At 37.9% G+C, this 21,751-nt stretch overlaps 1 protein-coding gene across 2 annotated transcripts in view; it reads left to right on the top strand.

The window, feature by feature from the left end:
* PIR (pirin) overlaps nucleotides 1-21,751 on the top strand; it is a 97,286-nt gene that overhangs the window by 73,646 nt on the left and 1,889 nt on the right. For both annotated transcript variants that reach the window (XM_015246463.3, XM_006212644.2), the window contains 2 exons: nucleotides 4,726-4,808; nucleotides 18,232-18,298. In XM_015246463.3, coding sequence (XP_015101949.1) covers nucleotides 4,726-4,808; nucleotides 18,232-18,298 — 150 coding nt within the window. The remainder of the gene's footprint in view (nucleotides 1-4,725; nucleotides 4,809-18,231; nucleotides 18,299-21,751) is intronic.

Genomic DNA, 21,751 nt, shown 5'->3' with positions numbered 1-21,751 from the left:
ATGATATCAAAATCTCTGGTAGAAGTTCCAGAAGGTATGGGATGGAGGAAATGGGACAACAGTTCTTATAAAGAGAAGAAAAAGAAAAAGGAAATTTGGCGTATGGGGAAAAGTTGTCCAGCGATTAACCAGACACCGAAGATACGGCACTAACTTTAAAATATGTTTTCAAGTATTTTGCCCTTCTGTGACCGTTAAGGCAGACAAAAATATTTGCAATTCAATTGTTTTCAGTTAAACTTTTCTTAACTGCACTATTAGATCTAACATTCTTGGCGAAGCTTCCCGATGGAAACTATTTATTATCTGATTTGGCTCTATTTATAATTGAAAGTAGTCACAAACAGTAAAATATATTTTCTTTGAGACTTATTTTAGGTTCAGGAGATAACCCGGTAGATGAAACAGCATAGAAATGACATGAAGATAGAATCAATCTTTGCTTTCTGGGATCCCATTCTAAACATTTCATAAAAGAATACAGAAGCTAAAGGTACACTTAGAATGATTAATCTGAAAACCTGACTTTCCAGTGTTTATAAAAATAGGTCTACCTTGCAGTGGAGTATTTCAAAGGGCCTCTTCAGAATGAACACTGTGGTTCGTCCCCTAGATCAGCAAGTAGGATGGACAGAAATTGCATTCCATATAAAATTAGAATGAGAGCTCTTAGGAAAGCATGAACTCTTTGTTTCTAAATTCAGATTTCCTCACAGACCGATAAATGTGCATTCAAGCAAACTACCTTGATAAGAGGTGCACAGAAATCCCAGGCCAGCATTATTTTTGAGAGCTGTCTCTTGCCAGCTCACTCCATTAAAACCTAGGAAGGGGCTTTATAAACTGTTTTGGTCTATGTATCCTGAAACCTCCTACATGATAAAACAAAGGGCCAGGAGAAGACCGTGTGGGTAATGGGTGTTACATATGAACTAGTTGACAATAAAGACATGGTTCCTTGCTCCCAGGGAATTAAGTAAAGCACACTTAATAAAATACCGCTTCGTATCACAGTTAAAAATATTACCCAACTCTAAGTGAGATTATTCTTAGACTCCGAGACCTCTCTTTTATTGGCACATCCTTGCAGGAGTGGAAAATCAGTGGAGTTCCGTCATTCCCTGCCAGACATGTGTTAACCTAAATCCTTGGTGGACTCGAAGCCTCTAATCGTATGCCGGGGCTGGCTCTTGTTGGCCGATGGTGCACCTCTTCCCTGACCTCAGAGTGGTAGCTTGAAATTGGCCACAGTGGGAGCGTTTACGCCTCAGAAATTGGCACCCACAGCAAATCAGGTTGGTTCTTCCCCTGGTCCCTGAAAGCCAGTTGGTAAACTCTAACCAGCACACTACTGCCTCTGAGACAGAGGTCGTTAAACGTTTTTGTGAACCCTTTTGACATTTGTCAAGGCCCCACCTGTGGACAATATTTTTTCAATTCAATGAAGTCATTAAAATGTTAAAAGGAGAAGTTTATGATATAGTTATATGTGTGCGTCTCTGATGACATTTGAAATAACATGATCCAGAAGCAGGTCTGCTTGAAGTTGTAAGTAGTGATGAACATAAACTTATTTTGAGCTATCTACAACGCTAGTGTGGTATGAAACTATCTGTAATTTCTACTGGAGACTGGATCATTGTTCTAGCGAATACTGCTGTGGTTTTTTTGGCTGTATTTATGGCTGAAGGAAAGGTCACATTTCAGTTAGGTGCTAGTGAAAGTAAAGATGTCATTTGGGGAGGTTATAGCTCAGTGGTAGAGTGCATGCTTAGCCTGCGTGCGGTCTTGGGTTCAATCCCCAGTACCTCCATTAACAGGTTGATCACCCACTGTAGACTGGGTGTGTTTCCTGTGGGGCCCGAATTCAAACTTGACCACAGTGTGATGCACTAACAGTATATGTGCTTATCTTTACTCTGTTTATTTTTCCAATGTAGTTGGAATTGTTTTAAAAAATCATTTCTTTTCTTATTTTCAATTTTCAGCCTCTTTACAGTTTTATTTCTTCTTGGAATGTGATTGTTCTACACAGAATAAATTCTGCATAACTGGACAAAGGATTACATCACCCATATCTGGGTAATGGTGCCCCTGAGGAAACACAACTGTCACCCAGATTTGGAAGATATGACAATCAGTGTGTTAAAAACAACATTAATAAATAAACCTAATTACCTGCCCCCTTCAAAAGATGTCATTTGCCTCCCACATAAGTCTGTGATTGCTCTGAATTTTATCCATGGACCCCATGAGAACACACTGACTCCAGGTGAAGAAGTGCTGTATGAGAATCTAGTTTCACATTTGCAGGCATCAGGATGAGCCCTGTTCTTCGTATAGGTTATCTCCAAAGTGGAAGTCAAAAGGAGGTTTTCTCTTGAAAATATCGCTATGTTTAGACTGGTCAATATTCACAAAATCTGCAATGTTTCTGTTTTTATGATAATTCCTCAAGCTGTTGTTCTCATTGACATAAGCACTTCCATATTAGTTATTCAGCTTTATCTCTGTCGTGTCAGGTGAATGCCCTTATTTGCATCCCAGAATGTCATGCAGGTATGTCCCCCTAGACATTTTTGTGAGCATCTCACACTGCTTAGAATCTTCTGTCTGTTGTCCATTCACGTGTCTGGTTTTTACCGAGCTGTAAGACCCAGCCCAAGCCTCTCCACCTCTACAGCCTCTCGTGGCTGTCCTAACCTGCTTTGGCTTCTCCATGCTCTAGCCTCCTCTTGGAGAAGCACTGTTGTCATCTTCAAGCCACTACATCATTCTGCTCCTAGTGAGAATCTTGTTCAAGTCCTCTCTCTCCCATTGTTGTCAAATCCTATAGATTCCTTTTTTTTTTTAATAGAAGTAGAGTCAGTTACAATGTGTCAGTTTCTGGTGTACAGCATAATGTCCCAGTTATGCATATATATACATACATTTGTTTTCATATTCTTTTTCATTAGAGGTTATTACAAGATATTGAATATGGTTCCCTGTGCTATCCAGAAGAAATTTGTTTATTTTTATATGTAGTAGTTAACGTTTGCAAATCTCAAACTCCCAGATTTATCCCTTCCCGCCCCTTTCCCCGGTAACCATAAGATTGTTTACTGCAAGTCTGTTTCTTTTGTAGATGAGTTCATTAGTGTCCTCTTTTTTCTTTTTCTTGATTCCACGTATGAGTGATATATGGTATTTTTCTTTCCCTGTCTGACTTACTTGACTTAGAATGATGATCTCCAGGGCCATCCATGTTGCCACAAATGGCATTATTTTATTCTTTATTTTTTTATCACTGAGTAGTAGTAAACCCTATAGATTCTTTCTCAGTTCCACCTCTCAAATCCATCCCTAATCTTTCATTATCCACTCTCTCAGTTCAGACTGTAATTCATGTCCACTTAGACTGTTACAATAAACTCCTAACAGATCATCCTAACTTCAGTCTGGCCCCTCTCCCATTTATTCTGCGCTCTGCTTTTAGGTTTTTCTCCAAGACACAGATCTGACCAGTTCACACACACACACCCTTTCCTTGGAGGGCCTCCATTTCAGATGGATAACCACAGCCTTTCCTTCATCTGAAGCCAGTCTGCAGTGCCATCCTTCCTCCCAGAAGAATGTTTCAGCAATGGTAGAGGTTTCCCCATATACCCACGGATGCCCTGCACATTGCTGGCACCTCAACTTCGCAGTCTGTCGCCTTGTGTAGAATGCCCTTTATCCCAGCTTTGCCTCTTGTAGGTCTGTCTGATCCTGCTAAGCTGTGTACAGGTCTTAATGCCCCCACAACACATTCCTGGGGTCCCTAGGCCTGAATTAGCTCCTCTAGCCCATTTTCTCATTGAACTTAATTCATTACTTTCATGTTGCCTTTAAGACACAATTTTGGTGGGGGGGTGTATAGTTCAGTGGTAGAGTGCATACTTAGCACGCAGGAAGTCCTGGGTTCAATCCCCAGTACCTCCGTTAGAAAAAAAAACAACCTAACCCCTCCCCAGTAAACGAATAAATAATTACGAGTTTTAAAAAATTTGTGCTGATGAGAAAGAACCTTAAAAAAAAAAGGACAATTTCATTTGTGTTATTTTTTGTATTTCATGTGTGAGCCTCAATATAGAAGGAATGGAAACGTATCATCCCGAAACCACCACCCCCCAGCAGTTAGCACAGGGCCTTGTACATAGTTTACCTCCAGCTTACCTATTTCCCACTGGAATTATTCTGTGTCTTTTCAATATGTGTTTAGTTTCTTTCAATGACGTTTTGCGTTATTTGTGTGCGAGGAACCTGCACTTTGCATTATAGCACTCATAGTGCTAGGCAATTGTAGGTGCCCAGTAAATACTTGTTGAAATGAGTTAATGATGGAATTTATTAATTTTCCTAAGTATGCTTACTTTTTATGAAGTTTATAATTTACTCAAGGGAACACTCTCATTAGCATGGAATGCCAAGGGCTTTGCTCATTAATTAAGCTATTAGGCGTGACATAAAAAGTGTAAGCTAAGACCTAATGCAGGTTTCACCTCCCTGTTCTCTTCTCCATTGGAAAACAGTTTCTGACTTTAATAAGTGCAAATATAATCAACTGAGAGATTTTAGGAGATTCCTAAGTCTGTTATTTCTGAAATTGAAAGTAATTTTATGGTGATGTGTAGTTAATTAAATTTTGTAACCATATGAGAAATGTACCACAGTGAGGACTAAATTGAGTTGTCTTTTTGGTAGGACCTGATGATGCACAACAGAAAATACAGTCTCATCACACAGCCGTGCTGGGGGACGGCGATAACGTCCAGGTGGAGAACAAGGTGAGGATTAAAAATCTTTAATTTTCCTAACCTGGACTTTCTACTGGTTTCTAGGAAAATGCTTAAGTCTCCTGTGTAGCTAGAAAATGTTCTCTTTTCCTTGGAGAAAGAAACCATGTTGCAAGTTTAGCCACCCCTTTCACTAACTCCTGTTATTTCTGTTAGTTTATTTTAAGGCTTTATCTATACTGATTCATCATCTTTAGGAATCATCTAAAGTTCTCTAGTGTTTACCCCTAGAAATTCGAATCTGAAGGCAAAACATCTTCCTTGTCTTCTGATTTTCTTTATTTATGCAGTTGATTGATTTTATCATTCGCGTGAGTGAAAATGCATCAGCCCTCTGGGGATGTAGATAGAAATCTACACACATCCTCACGTGGAGCCCTTGGAAAGCCAACCCTATTTCAAGCTGAGAAGAGCATATGATACCTGTCATAGTCCTTTTGTGTTGAACACCTGCTTTTAAAGTCAAGTTTCTGGTATTTTAAGGAGTCCAACGAGCTTCTTTATCTAGGTCGCCGAGTTTCTTCCCTGTGTGTTTTAGTCCCTTGGATGATTTGCTCACCGTCTTGTGAGCCTGTTAAGCCAATCTGACTGCTTTGTGACATTCTACTAAGGAGAATTGAGGAGACCATTGTGCAGAAGCTCCTGCAAAGGTGAATTTTGAAAAGCAGGGCTAAAAACTATTTCAGTGTGCGGGTGGCTGGTGGAGAGGCAGTCTAACTGACTTCTGGCCCTCCAGCCCTGGGATTGTAGAACGCAGCGGATTTGAGAAATTACATGTTATCCCACTTTGCCAGCAGCTTACCTAATCATCTGCAACTCCCCCAGGAACAGTGAAGTAAATAGAAGCAAAACTTCATGTGATCCAGAGGAAATGCATATGTCAGGGTCTGTGCGCTCTGTTACTAGGTTGAACTGCATGAAACTGCCACTTCTGACCTACAAAAATGGCGATTTTGTCTGTTTTCACCCAATGCATGAAAAAGACATGGAAGCCACCTGTTGGCCAGACTCTACTGACAGCGGATTAGTCTGTAACATTATCTGGTTTAACTTGACAACCCCAGTCCTTCCTATAATATAACAGAGAACACAGTGCAAATGATAAGGATTTGAAAGCTGAAGTGGAACAGCAGAAGTGATGAGGGGAGCCTGAAAGTTGGGGGAGGCAGCAGGGATAGAAGAGTCGGCTGAAACCATCAGTTCCTTGGCCCCAGGGACATGGTTGTTCTGTGCCCTTCTGTAATTATGATTGTATATAAGCAGAGCCTGAGCCACCATGACATTAGAAAGATTTCTATGAAAAAAAAGTATTCCAAAAAAGTAGCATTTAAATGGGTGCATGTCACTTACATCCATGAAGAAGAGAAAGTCCCCCTTAGATTACAACAAAAAGACTGTGAACGTGTTAATCTTGGCTTTGCCACTTGTTAGCTGTGTGACTTTGGACATTTTTCTTAAGCCCTCTCTGAGCTTCATTCAGGTTTTTGGTCAGCAAAATTGAAATAATGATGCCAATTGCATGGGGTCATCAAAATATGTGAGATTATGTTATGTAGCTCAAGAGTCTACCCCACATCTAGTACAGGGGTCGGTAATTTACGTCCAATAGGGCAAATTTAAATTTGTCATAAATATAATTCTATTGACCCCCCCAGCCCCACCCATTCATTTCTGTTTGTGGATGCTTTCATGCCATGCTGAAAAGCAAAAGGTATGAGATTGTAACAGAGACCAGATGGCCCCCAGAGCCTAAAATCTTTACTCTCTTGCTCTTTTGAAGGACAAGCTTGTTAATCCTGGGTCTAGTGCATAGCGGGTACCCAATAATGGTAGCCAGAAAGTTCACTGATCTAAACACCTTATGTGACAGATAGTCATGCCACATACATGTTACCTAATGAGGATTCATACCTTAGGCCCTAAAGTTTAGGACATATAGTTTCTACAACTATAAAAAGGCCCGAAAGGAATGTAGTTTGGTGCAGCCACTATGGAGAACAGTATGGAGATTCCTTAAAAAAATAAAAGTAGACTTCCCATATGATCCAATAATCCCATTACTGGGCATATATCTGGAGGAAGCTCTAATTTGAAAAGGTACATGCACCCCAATGTTCACAGCAGCACTATTTACAATAGCCAAAACATGGAAGCAACCTAAGTGTCCATCAAAAACTACTGGATAAAGAAGATGTGGTATATATATACAATGGAGTACTACTCAGCCGTGAAAAAGAATAAAATAATGCCATTGGCAGCAACATGGATGAACCTGGAAATTATCATACTAAGTGAAATAAGTCAGACAGAGAAAGACAAATATCGTATGATATCACTTATATGTGGAATCTAAAATATGACACAAGTGAACTTATTTACAAAAGAGAAGCAGACTCACAGACAAAGAAAACAAATGTATAGTTATCAGGGTTGGGGGAAGTGGGGAAGGGATAAATTGGGAGTTCGGGATTAGCAGATACAAACTACTATATATAAAATAGATAAACAGGTTTCTTCTGTATAGCACAGGAAAGTATATTCAATAACTTGTAGTAACCTATAATAAAAAAGAATATGAGAAGGAATATATATATATACATATATATACACACACACGTACAACTCAATCACTTGCTGTACACCAGAAATTAACACAACATTGTGAATTGATTATATTTCACTTTTTTTTAAAAGGCCCCCAAAGACTCTGATTCACTCTGGCTCCAGGCCAGGGTTGTTTTCACTTGGAACTAGACTTAGCCTGATTAGATAAAGAGGGAAGATGTGGCTTCATGGTTCTCCCACTATTCCCATTTGCCCTGAGTTGTGGTCAGGAATGAGGAGTTGTTAGATACTCCCCAGCTGCCCTTCCAGCACTGCTTTTCCTGCACTGTCACTGCTTCTCATTCTGTGTCTTTCCCATCGTGCTGATCTTCCTGGTCAACCTGTAGTCCGGGCAGTTTTCTCTAGGCTGAACAATCCTCTGAGGCAGGAGAGGAGGAGGGCAAGGAGAAGTTAATGTAGATTACATCTTTTCTCTCCCCAGGTTTCCCTGCTCCATTTTAGCATTGGACTCATCTTAGACCAGTACATTTTAAGCTACAGAGATCCCTGTCTTTTTCACTCAGAGTGTGGATTACCTTTTGTGACCATTACTCTGAAGTCTTCCATGGCGGGTGGCAAGTGCAGGGAGCTTGATTTCTGCTAGATTGAAGAGTCTTTAAGCCAGAACCTTTGATTTATTAGAGGAAGCCCAAACCCCAACAGTACTTTCCAAATGGCCTTAACTTTTTCAGAGTTCTTAGAGATTGGGATCAACTCCAGGCTACTCTGGACATTTAAGCCTGGACAGTAATAGTCACCCTGGAGCAGCCTCTGTTTCAGGTGTTAAGGCTCCCTGTGCTGCTTTGGCCCACAGTTGGTATCCTGGTTGCCAGGGCTCCAGGATCAGGAGCACATGGGTTTGATATGAAGGCTTGATCTCACTTTTAAACTCATGTTTATATTAGTGTCCTATTGAGAAAGTCTTAAGCCTCCTATATTAGCAGATATACTTGTAGTATGTCAAGGTAGACAGTCAGTTTCTCATTGGTGTCATCAAAACCATACTTGAGAGTAACAGTACTCTTTAACTGGTATCATCCATGGTGAATTCATGAAATTAATACAGATTAACATTTGATTATAATAAAGATTGAAAGACAAATAAAACAGAACACCCTATTAAAGCTAGAGACAACTTTTTTGCTTGTATCAAAATTCACAACAAAATAAACCATTAATTCTCAAAAACTGATAACATCTCACTGTTTTATCTTTCAGTTGGCCCAAGAAGTATAAACAGTGAAGTCTAGTAAGAACAATTGCATGCAATTAAGTCCTGTTAAAGCTCTTTCTGGTAATATTTTCAGGTGACATTTCACAATAATAAATGTCCCTGAAGCAAAAGCATGATCTTAGATTCATTCTCAGAGTCTCACTGACAGACATCTCAAGCTTTATATTTCTAATCAGTCAGTCTATGCATATATACTCATAGTGTAGGAGTTACCAGTATCTTCAATAAATCCTCAGGCCTTCATCTGGGCTTTCAATCATTTATTGTTTTTTTTTAAACATTTTTTATTGATTTATAATCATTTTACAATGTTGTGTCAAATTCCAGTGTTCAGCACAATTTTTCAGTCATTCATGGACATATACACACTTATTGTCACATTTTTTTTCTGTGAGTTATCATAACATTTTGTGTATATTTCCCTGTGCTATACAGTGTAATCTTGTTTATCTATTCTACAATTTTGAAATCCCAGTCTATCCCTTCCCACCCTCCACCCCCCTGGTAACCACAAGTCTGTATTCTCTGTCTGTGAGTCAATTTCTGTCCTGTATTTATGCTTTGTTTTTGTTTGTTTGTTTGTTTTTGTTTTTGTTTTTTAGATTCCACATATGAGCGATCTCATATGGTATTTTTCTTTTCTTTCTGGCTTACTTCACTTACAATGACATTCTCCAGGAGCATCCATGTTGCTGCAAATGGCATTATGTTGTCAGTTTTTATGGCTGAGTAGTGTTCCATTGTATAAATATACCACATCTTCTTTATCCAGTCACCTGTTGATGGACATTTAGGCTGTCCCCATGTCTTGGCTATTGTAAATATTGCTGCTATGAACATTGGGGTGCAGGTGTCATCCTGAAGTAGATTTCCTTCTGGATACAAGCCCAGGAGTGGGATTCCTGGGTCATATGGTAAGTCTATTCCTAGTCTTTTGAGGAATCTCCACACTGTTTTCCATAGTGGCTGCACCAAACTGCATTCCCACCAGCAGTGTAGGAGGGTTCCCCTTTCTCCACAGCCTCTCCAGCATTTGTCATTTGTGGATTTTTGAATGACGGCCATTCTGACTGGTGTGAGGTGATACCTCATTGTAGTTTTGATTTGCATTTCTCTGATTATTAGTGATATTGAGCATTTTTTCATGTGCTTTTTGATCATTTGTATGTCTTCCTTGGAGAATTGCTTGTTTAGGTCTTCTGCCCATTTTTGGATTGGGTTGTTTATTTTTTTCTTATTGAGTCGTATGAGCTGCTTATATATTCTGGAGATCAAGCCTTTGTCGGTTTCACTTGCAAAAATTTTCTCCCATTCCGTAGGTTTTCTTCTTGTTTTACTTCTGGTTTCCTTTGCTGTGCAGAAGCTTGTAAGTTTCATTAGGTCTCATTTGTTTATTCTTGCTTTTATTTCTTCTAGGAGAAAATTTTTGAAATGTATGTCAGATAATGTTTTGCCTATGTTTTCCTCTAGGAGGTTTATTGTATCTTGTCTTATGTTTAAGTCTTTAATCCATTTTGAGTTGATTTTTGTATATGGTGTAAGGGTGTGTTCTAGCTTCATTGTTTTACATGCTGCTGTCCAGTTTTCCCAACACCATTTGCTGAAGAGACTGTCTTTATTCCATTGTATATTCTTGCCTCCTTTGTCGAAGATGAGTTGACCAAAAGTTTGTGGGTTCATTTCTGGGCTCTCTATTCTGTTCCATTGGTCCATATGTCTGTTTTGGTACCAATACCATGCTGTCTTGATGACTGTAGCTCTATAGTATTGTCTGAAGTCTGGGAGAGTTATTCCTCCAGCCTCTTTCTTTCTCTTCAGTAATGCTTTGGCAATTCTAGGTCTGTGATGGTTCCATATAAATTTTACTATGATTTGTTCTAGTTCTGTGAAATATGTCCTGGGTAATTGGATAGGGATTGCATTAAATCTGTAGATTGCCTTGGGCAGTGTGACCATTTTGACAATATTGATTCTTCCAATCCAAGAGCATGGAATATCTTTCCATTTTTTAAAGTCTTCTTTAATTTCCTTCATCAATGGTTTATAGTTTTCTGTGTATAATTCTTTCACCTCCTTGGTTAGATTTATTCCCAGATATTTTATTACTTTGGGTGCTATTTTAAAGGGGATTGTTTCTTTACTTTCTTTTTCTGTTGATTTATCGTTAGTGTAAAGAAATGCAACTGATTTTTGAATGTTAATTTTGTAACCTGCTACCTTGCTGAATTCTTCAATCAGCTCTAGTAGCTTTTGTGTGGACCTTTTAGGGTTTTCTATATATAGTAACATGTCGTCAGCATATAATGACACTTTTACCTCTTCTTTTCCAATTTGGATCCCCTTTATTTCTTTCTCTTGCCTGACTGCTGTGGCTAGGACTTCCAGGACTATGTTGAATAGGAGTGGTGATAGTGGGCATCCTTGTCTTGTCCCAGATTTTAGTGGGAAGCTTTTGAGTTTTTCACCGTTGAGTACTATGCTGGCTGTAGGTTTGTCATATATAGCTTTTATTATGTTGAGATATGTTCCCTCTATACCCACTTTGGCAAGAGTTTTTATCATAAATGGGTGTTGAATTTTATCGAATGCTTTTTCTGCATCGATTGAGATGATCATGTGGTTTTTGTCCTTTCTCTTGTTGATGTGATGTATTACATTGATTGATTTGCGTATGTTGAACCAGCCTTGTGTCCCTGGGATGAACCCCACTTGGTCATGATGTATAATCTTTTTTATGTGTTGTTGGATTCTATTTGCTGAAATTTTGGTGAGGATTTTGGCGTCTATGTTCATCAGTGATATTGGCCTATAATTCTCTTTTTTTGTAGTGTCTTTGCCTGGTTTTGGTATCAGGGTGATGGTGGCTTCATAGAATGAGTTTGGGAGTATTCCCTCCTTTTCAATCGTCTGGAAGAGTTTGAGAAGGACTGGTATGAGTTCTTCTTTGTATGTTTGGTTGAATTCCCCGGTGAAGCCGTCCGGTCCTGGACTTTTATTTGTAGGGAGGTTTTTAATTGCTATTTCTATTTCCTTTCTAGTGATCGGATTGTTCAAGTGTTCAGTTTCTTCTTGATTCAGTTTTGGTGGACAGTATGTTTCCAGAAACTTGTCCATCTCCTCTAGGTTATCCAGTTTGGTTCCATATAGTTTTTCATAATATTCTCGTATGATATTCTGTATTTCTATTTTGTTTGTTGTAATTTCTCCATTTTCCTTTCTTATTTTGCTAATTCGTGCTCTCTCTTTTTTCTTCTTTGTGAGTTTGGCCAGAGGTTTGTCGATTTTATTTACTTTTTCAAAAAACCAGCTTTTGGTTCGGTTGATTTTTTCTATGGTCTTGTTAATCTCTATTGTATTTAATTCCTCTCTGATCTTTATTATTTCCTTCCTTCTGCTGCTTTTTGGGGCTTTTTGTTCTTCTTTTTCTAATTGATTCAGGTGGTGGGTTAACTTGTGTATTTAAGATTGTTCTTCTTTTTTGAGGAAGGCCTGTATCGCTATAAACTTCCCTCTTAGCACTGCCTTTGCTGTGTCCCATAGGTTTTGAGTAGTTGTGCTTTCATTATCATTTGTCTCAAGGTATTTTTTAATTTCAGCTTTGATTTCCTCATTGATCCATTGTTTTTTCAGTAACATTGTTTAATCTCCATGGTTTCCTTTTTTTCTCCTTTGTTTCTCTGTTGTTGATTTCCAGTTTCATGGCATTGTGGTCAGTGAAGATGCTTGAGATAATTTCTATCTTCTTAAAATTGTTGAGGTTTCTTTTGTGCCCAAGTACATGATCGATTCTGGAAGATGTTCCATGTGCACTTGAAAAGAATGTATATCCTATTTTTGGGGGGTGTAATGCTCTGAAAATATCCACCAAATCTAGTTTTTCTATTGTAGTATTTAATTTCTCTGTTGCTTTGTTTATTTTCTGTCTGGAAGATCTGTCTAGTGATGTTAATGCAGTGTTAAAATCTCCAACTATGATTGTATTCCCATCAATATCGCCCTTTATCTCTGTTAGTAATTCTTGTATGTACTTAGGTGCTCCTATATTGGGTGCATATATATTAACGAGTGTAATATCTTCATCTTGTATCACTCCTTTAATCATTATAAAATGTCCTTCTTTATCTTTCTTTATGGCCTTTGTTTTAAGGTCTGTTTTGTCTGAAATCAGTACTGCAACACCTGCTTTTTTGGCTTTTCCATTTGCATGGAATATCCTTTTCCATCCTTTCACTCTCAATCTATATATGTCCTTCTCCCTAAAGTGGATCTCTTGTATGCAGCATATTGAAGGTTCTTGCTTTATTATCCAGTCTGCCACTCTATGTCTTTTGACTGGAGCATTTATTTAGTCCATTAACATTTACAGTAATTAATGATAGATGTGTGTTTATTGCCATTTTGAACTTATCTTTGCAGTTGAATTGGTATATCCTCTTTGTTCCTTTCTTCTTCCTTTTGTGGTTTTGTAATTTTCCTTTGTATTATCATGGATTTTATTTAATTTTTGTGACTCCCTTGTAAATTTTTGACTTGTGGTTACACTTTTTTGTAAATCTATTAACCCATTACTATAACTGTTTTTATTAAACCGATAGTAACATGATCTCAAACCCATCCTACTGTTAAAAAAATTTTAAAAAGAAAGAAAACAATATTCTATATTCTACTCCGCCATCTTCATCTCTCAATCATTTATTGTTGGTATCAGTGGAACTCAATACGTATCTTGGCAATAATATTTATGGAATAGCAGAGCTATTTGTAAAAGTAAATTATTAAGTAAACCCAAAATGGCCTAACTCTGAACTAGGAACTCTGAGAAGGTGCATCTGAGTAAGAGACATGGTCTGAGCCCCAAAGGATCATGAGTTTTAGTTGAGGCAACTCTACTTGAAGCAGTAAGTGGGCTTCTGTTACCTTTGTATAGGAGTCTGTTCATCAGACTCCAACAAAGCGTTGACTTCAGTCTGCACAGGGACTCATGATCTTAAACAGGTTTTTCCTTCACTTTGCTGTGGCCTGATTTTCATCATTTGACATCATATACAAAGTCACCATAGATGAGGACTTTTCAAGATAGTGACTGTTGGGACTTCCAGCCACAATAGCACTCTACTGAATATCCAGAACGATCAGCTTTCACCAAAGAAGGCTAATTAAGGGAAGAAAAAAGATGCATTTAAGAAAAAAGAAAAAGACACAAAACATCTGGCTTCAGTTAGAGGAGAAGGGGCCACTCAGAGGTTAATTTTGTGAAAAAGTCTTTAAAGGAAGCTTGGACCAGACTTCAGATTTCTGACATGGGAAGCCAAACTCGTGAACAACTCAACACCCAGCAGTTGAATCATTTTTCATTTCAGACCAAATACAAGTGTCCTTTTATCCTACCATCTGAATTATAAATGAAAGCCATTGTTTGATTTGAGTAATATCAAAAGGAGCAAAACTTTTATTTTTAACACTTTATTATTATTCTAAACTGCATAAACTGTAGGACACATTTGTCACTCACAAAAGATGCATCTTCTGAATTAAGAAACATACGTTCTGAGGAGTTGGCCTTTCCTTTCCCCTCCTGTTGTGACCCCCACCCCTTTCTCCTCTGCCTCCTGACCCTAAAACCCAAGTGTGTACACCCCTCCAAAACAACAGGCACCTTAAAATGCTTTTTTGTGATAGCTTCTTTCAGATTAAATTATAAATGATGTAGTGCCCACGATCAGAACTATTTTTCTAAGATACCTGTCTTTAATATGTCATTGGAGTCGCACTAAAATTTCACCCCTTTAAAGCCTTTAGGGGTGTAAATGTTTTTTTGATAACTGCATTTTTTTAAGTTGAAGTTTTAGTCACTTAAACGTGACATTGAAAGAAAAAAACATTTCAAGTAGAAACGTTCCCTTTTCCTGTGAGCTATTGGGCTATTGGGCTGTTAGATATTATTATGCACAATTTAACTTATACGAAACCTTGGGTCACCTGCATGTATATGAATTACTGTCCTGAACTATAAAGTATGATGATGTCTTTAGAGCCTGCTTGCTCCTACCATAAGTGGTCTTAGACTAATTTTTAAGCTTCAAAAAAAGCCTGTTTTTCATAGTTCTTTTGTTTTTAATTTCCGTCATTGATGTTAAGCTGACGATTTTCTTGCACAATAGTGCTTTCCTGTCTTCTTGCTTTGAATCTCATAGATCTAAGAACCCAAAGCCTAACTGTTAACATTGTGTACAATGTGACAGTAAGTGAGGACTCAGGGTCTGTGCTAAGGGTAAGTCACTGGTCTTTAGTAAATGGGATTTATGACATCCACTTCTTAAAAAATTTTATTTTATTGAGTTATAGTCAGTTTACAGTATTGTGTCAATTTCCAGTGTGGAGCCCAATTTTTCAGTTATACATGAACATACATATATTCATTGTCACATTCTTTTTCACTGTGACTTACCACAGATCTTGTATATATTTCCCTGTGCTATACAGTATAATCTTGTTTATCTATTCTGTATATACCTGTCGGTATCTACAAATTTCAAATTCCCAGTCTGTCCCTTCCCACCCCACTCCCCACTGGTAACCACAAGTTTGTATTCTATGTCTATGAGTCTGTTTCTGTTTTGTATTTATGTTCATTTGTCTTTTTCTTTTTCTTTTCTTTTCTTTTTTTAGATTCCACATATGAGTGATCTCATATGGTATTTTTCTTTCTCTTTCTGTCTTACTTCACTTAGAATGACACTCTCCAGGGACATTGATGTTGCTGCAAATGGTATTATGTTGTCCTTTTTATGGCTGAATAGTATTCCATTTTAACATTTGAATTAGCAGAAGCTTTTTTAGCATACTCTTTGATTTTTAGCTGAGTTCACATTAGCATATTTTGATAGTACCTTGGGTTATGGATACTTAAAGTAGTGTATAAATAAATACAGGTCTGGGAATGGTTGAACAGATATTTTTTAAACATGAAGAAATGATTAAAGCATCCACTGGGTGGATGTACTAAATGCACAGCCCTGGGATTGTAGGAAGTAAATTAAGACTTACAGAAACCATTTGACCCTAAATTCCCTTTTAATTTTTTTAAGTTAGAGGCAGAAGGAGAAATAAGTATCAGTTCTGTAAAATACAGATATTTCTAACTGCATGGAAGACTAAGGAATTCATCCTTCATTTTAATTGAATCCCGTGATAAATCTTCTGGTACTAGTAACATAATGATTTCTAATTAGAGAGCTTTGTATTAGTAGAAGCATATATATATACACATATATATATAGTAGGATATGGTATAATATATTATATTATCACATATTTAGAAAAAGGCTATATTATTAGAATATAGATGAAGTTTTTTTTTTAATGTTTGGAGGTTTTCTTTTAAAGTGCCTAATCATTATGACTTTAGTTATTGTTTTATTCTCAGTCAGATAAACCTAAGAGACATCTCAAGAGAAATACATGATGTTCAGTTCTGTTAGTAAGAAACCATCCAAAATCTAGTGGCTTAAAATAATTATTTGTTATTTCTCACAAATGTGATTGGGGGGCATTACTTTTCTCTGGCATTACTGGGTCTGAGGACATCAGCATTAGTGGGGGCTTGAAGTTCCATTGTCAGAGTGCTCTCTGGAAGGATTCCCACACCGATTTTAAATCTTCCAGATGACATATAGGAGACCATATCTTTCCCTGCATCCACACTAGCTAGCACTGAATTTAATAATCTTTTTTTTCAGTTTCAGGGGGAAAAAAACCCTGATCTTTTAAACAAAAACTTTTAGAAACTTTAACACAGTAGGACTCTTTTGGAGAGAAGTTTGCCTAAGCAGATGTCCCTTGGATATTTTTATAAGGTTCCATTTCGTGTAACATTTCTAGGGCAGAGTTTATATTAACAGTAATAAATGTCAAAGGTAATAAAACCTTACTTTTGGATTTGCACAAATAATCTTCCCTTTTAAATTCTGTTTTTAAATTCTCCTTTATTTGAGGTTATTATTTTGGTGGTCTGGACATATTCTTGAGTTCTGATTGCTCCTAAACATCTTAAAGAATAAGCATTTCCATATCAAGTGTTGCACAGAAAATATTTCTGGAATTTATGTTTACAATTGGGAACATCATTCATTTAAACAGCATGTCAACTTCAAATCATTTCTAATTGGGCATTCAAAAATAAACATGTTTATATAGAACCACAGAAGACCCAGAATTGCCAAAGCAATACTGAAGAGAAAGAACAAAGCTAGAGACATAGCCCTGCCAGACTTCAGACAGTACTACAGAGCTACAGTAATCAAAACAGTGTGATACTGGCTCAAAAACAGACACGTGGATCAATGGGTCAGAATAGAGAGCCCAGAAATAAACCCACAGACCTACGGTCAATTAATCTTCAACAAAGGAGGCAAAAATATACAATGGAGAATATACACTTCTCTTCAGAAGTAGTGTTGGGAAAGCCAGACAGCTGAATGTAAATCAATGAAGCTAGAACACTCCTTCACACCATACAGAAAAATAAACTCAAAATGGCTAAAAGACTTAGATGTAAGACATGACACCATAAAACTCATAGAAGAGAACATAGGCAAAACATTCTCTGATATAAATTATAGCAATGTTTTTTTAGGTTGGTCTCCCAAGGCAAAAGAAATAAAAGCAAAAATAAACAAATGGGACCTAATCAAACCTAGAAGCTTTTGTACAGTGAAGGAAACCATGAACAAAACAAAAAGACAACCTACAGAATGGGAGAAAATATTTGCAAATGATGCAACTGACAAGGGCTTAATTTCTAAAATAAACAGCTCATACAGCTCAATATCAGAAAACACAGATAACTCAATAAAAAAGTGAGCAGAAGACCTAAAAAGACACTTCTCCAAAGAAGACATCCAGATAGCCAACAGGCACATGAAAAGGTGCTCACCATCACTAATTATTAGAGAAATGCAAATCAAAACCACAATGAAGTATCACCTCACACCAGTCAGGATGGCCATCATTCAAAAGTCTACAAATAATAAATGCTGGAGAGGCTGTGGAGGAAAGGGAACCTCCTACACTGTTGGTGAGACTATAAACTGGTGCAGCCACTATGGGGAACAATATGTAGGTTCCTTAAAAAAACTAAAAATGGAGTTGCCATATGCCAGCAATCCCCCTCCCAGGCATATATCCAGAGAAAACTAATTAGAAAAGACACATGCACCCCAGTGTTCGCAACAGCGTTATATACAATGGCCAAGACATGGAAGCAACCTAAGTGTCCATCAACAGATGAATGAATAAAGGAGATGTGGTATATATACACAATGGAGTATTGCTCAGCCATAAAAAATCATGAAATAATGTTATTCGCAGCAACATGGATAGACCTAGAGATTATCATACTAAATAAGTCAGACAAATATCATATGATATCATTTATTTGTGGACCGTAAAGAAATGATACAAATGAATTTATCTACAAAACAAATGGACTCACAGACATAGAAAGGGAGGAGAGGGATAAGTTAGGAGGAAGAAAAAAGCATGTTTATTGTTTGATGCTTTGTTCCCTGACTTTAGGATCTTGAGAGAAGCCACTTCATCCTAATTGCTGGGGAGCCATTAAGAGAGCCAGTTGTCCAATATGGTAAGCCCAAAGGGATTTGATTTTCTTGGTTGGTTTTCTTTTTCTTTGAAAGCTGTGTGCATATATAGTGTCATTGGGAAAAATAGCTGGATTTTTGTCCTATCTCTCCATCAAACAAATTTGAGGATTTTGTTACATTTCTTCATTGTCAGAGGAAAAAATATATATGGTGTTAATTTCTGCATTCATTCTTTTAAAGAAACATTTCTTAAGTACCTATCACGTGTGAGACATTGAGCTTGGAACTGTGAGGAAAACAAAAACAGGGTTTTTTGTTTTGTTTTGTTTTTTTGCATTGTGTCATAGGGAATTTCAACCTAGAAAAAGATTTTTGTGGTCTCCTGGGGACTTGAATCTCGTTTTTACCTTTACCAAAAATAACAGTGATTTCAATACTGTCCATGTAGTCTGTTGCAAATTAGTGAAAAGTCGGAACCTCTTAGGAATATTTCTTTGGAAGTTCCTAAAATACTTGAGTCACTCTTAGTTTATTTTATAAAACCCAAACAAACAGAGGTAATTGTGGTATAGTAGAAATAGGGCTGTACTTGGAGGCAGAAAACCCTGGAATAAGTACTCATAACAGGCACTTCAATTCTTTATCTTGACATCTTCAAAATATTGTTTGATTAAATGAGGAACATCTAAAAGCACCTCGTACCGAATCTATTATTTAGATAAATGCTATAGAACATGGTGTATGTCCACTTATCTAATTATTGTATTTAACATGCATTAAAATCCCATTATGCTACCTTGACTTGCATAAAGGTATACACAGTGATTTCAGGGGGAAAAAAATCCAGCTGATCACAAATCTAAAGGACACTGATTATTTTGTAAATATTCTTCTTTCTTGTTCTATTAATAAGGCATTCATTTATGCCCCACCTAGCCTATCCCCTTTGACCTATATTTTGAAGGCTTCTGATTTCCACTCCAAAGGTTCATGGTTCTTATTTTATTTTGATTGAACAGCCCTGAAATAGTTTGTTTTTCTGGAAGAAGCCTGCAGACAAATTGAGTAGGGTTGTTATCTTTTATTAACAGCAGCTAGAATTTAGGTGGGAAAAGGATGTGTGGGATTGAAATCTTTTAAGTTAAGCAATCTCCTCTGTGCCAATAATGAAAAACAGGAGTCCATCTGAACTAGGCGGCAGACCACAGGGGTAGGACTGCCTTGCACCACCCTCTGTTCATCTCTCCCAGAGGCTCGGGACTCAGGGACACGACATGCCTGCACACACAAACTCGGATTAACAAGACAAGCTAGAGATGGCCCTTGAAACCTCAGTTCATGAGAAGCAAAGCATCTTGTTTGTTTTACTTACTTTGTTTTGTTAACTTATTAAAACCCAGACGTGGAAGTTTTTCTTTCACCTGTGCATGTTTAAAGACAGCCACAACCATCTCTTGACTCTTTGGGAACCAGGACTAGTGATGAGGAAAGTGAAATCCAGATATTTCACTTATTTACATAACAGATACTTGGGTGGCATCTACTGTATAGTGGGATTGGTCCAAGTGCTTTCTGAACATTAATTCATTTAAGCTTCAAAACAATCTAACGAGGTAGGTGCTCTCATCCCTATTTTACAGATGAGGAAGCGGAGGTACAGAGGTTCATTGGCCACGTGGCTGGATTCACACTCAGGCTTCCAACCACCCTGTCCTTCTGCCTCTCACTGTGCCCAGTTGCCACTTACTCTGCCCTGTGGCTTCCCTGATGGGAATGAATTGTTTGTAGTGGAGCTGGGATTTGAACTCTAGTCTCCTAAACCCTTGTCTTGTGCTCTTTCTACTATAGCGAGTTTCTACATGATAAGAGATTAAACTCACACTATTTGTATTACAGGAGACGGAGGGAGTTTAAAGATTTAGAGAAGAGATGAAATGTAGTTTAAAAGAGGATTTATGGGATTATCAATAACTATCAAATAATTTTCTTGTTCATAACCCCTATATCCATCATGAAACATGCTTTCTGGGGGTTGTAACGTACAGTGTGGTGACTATAGTTAATAATACTGTATTGTATATTTGAAAGTTGCTAAGAGAATAGATCTTAAGAGTTCTCATCACAGGAAAAAAATTCTTCTACTATATAGGGTGGCAGATGGTAACTAGACTTATTGTGGTGATCATTCCCCAATATCTACAAATACCAGGTCATTATGGTGTGCACCAGAGACTAATAGGCTGTATGTCAGTTACACCTCAATTTAAATAAATAAATTTAGTTATATACTACCCCCCTCAAAAAAAAAAAGAACACAAGAAAACAAAAACATATGCTTTGTGGTTTCAGTTTTCTTCTGGTTGTTGAATATTTGAGGAGATGAGCTTCCTCATCTTGGTTTTGCAGGGTTCCAAGCTCCCATTGCTTCCCTTGTTTCTCAAAGTGTGGTCCGTGGACCAGCAATGACAGCATCCCTGGAGAGAGAGTTAGAAATACAGTTTCAGACCCCACACCAGACCTCCTGAATCAGAATATGTATGTTAATAAGATTCCCAGGTGATCCATGTGCACATTATAATGGGAACAGCACAGCAGAATACCCTAGAGAAGTGTCAGAATGGAAGCCCAGAAGTGTCCTTTTTTACCCCCTCAAAAAAAAAGTTGGGAGAGGTGGTCCTCAAGGCCAAGCTATAGCAAAATGTTGATGTGCAGGTGATCGGTCCTGCTCCCATTTTCTGAGTTCCATTTCCCTTTCCCCCTTGTGTCCTTTAAAAAATTGGCTTCTCCTGGGTGCTCTCTTGGATTTATTATTTATTTTGCATATGCAGACTCTCATTCTTTTCTACCTGATAGAATCCAAATCTCCATCTGCAGACAAAATTTCTCTCGTGAGCCCCAGATCCCTATTTCCAACAGTGTACCAGGTACCTCTGCCAGGAAGCTGTTTCACTGTCTCCGGCACCTTTGTGTCAGAATATCCGGAACTGAGTTCCTTGCTCTACCCAGTCTCCCTTGTCTTGTGTCTCAGTTACCCTTCAACAATTCCAGCATCAACTCAGCCTCTCAGGTCAGACATCTTCTCCACCCTGATGCCGAAGTTTTCTTTTAAAACTGCAGATCAAATCACATTACTCTCTACTTAACCCTTTACCAGCAGAATTATGTCCAACCTTCTTCCCATAGGTGGCATCCAGAACCTGGAGGGGTCTGGCCTCTTCCTACATGTCAGATCCCCCCTTATTTTCCCCCTCCCATCCCTCCTTCCAGCACTCTGCCCCCATCCTCAGTTCCTCTAGGATGCTAATCCTGAAAACACCTTTCCTCCATGTATGCCTGTTTGGACATCACTTCATTTGTGACTCCTGTCCTGAGCTCTTCCTTCTCCCCTTTCTGTGCTGAACCTATGGATTTTATATACGTTTATCATTCTGTATATCACCCTGTTTTATCATAGTTTGTTTTCATATCTCTGTCTGTGGTAGATTTGAGGTCCT

The sequence above is a fragment of the Vicugna pacos genome, chromosome X (genome assembly GCF_048564905.1).
Source record: "Vicugna pacos chromosome X, VicPac4, whole genome shotgun sequence".
NCBI lineage: Eukaryota > Metazoa > Chordata > Mammalia > Artiodactyla > Camelidae > Vicugna > Vicugna pacos.
This window is presented reverse-complemented; position numbering and strand designations above follow the sequence as displayed.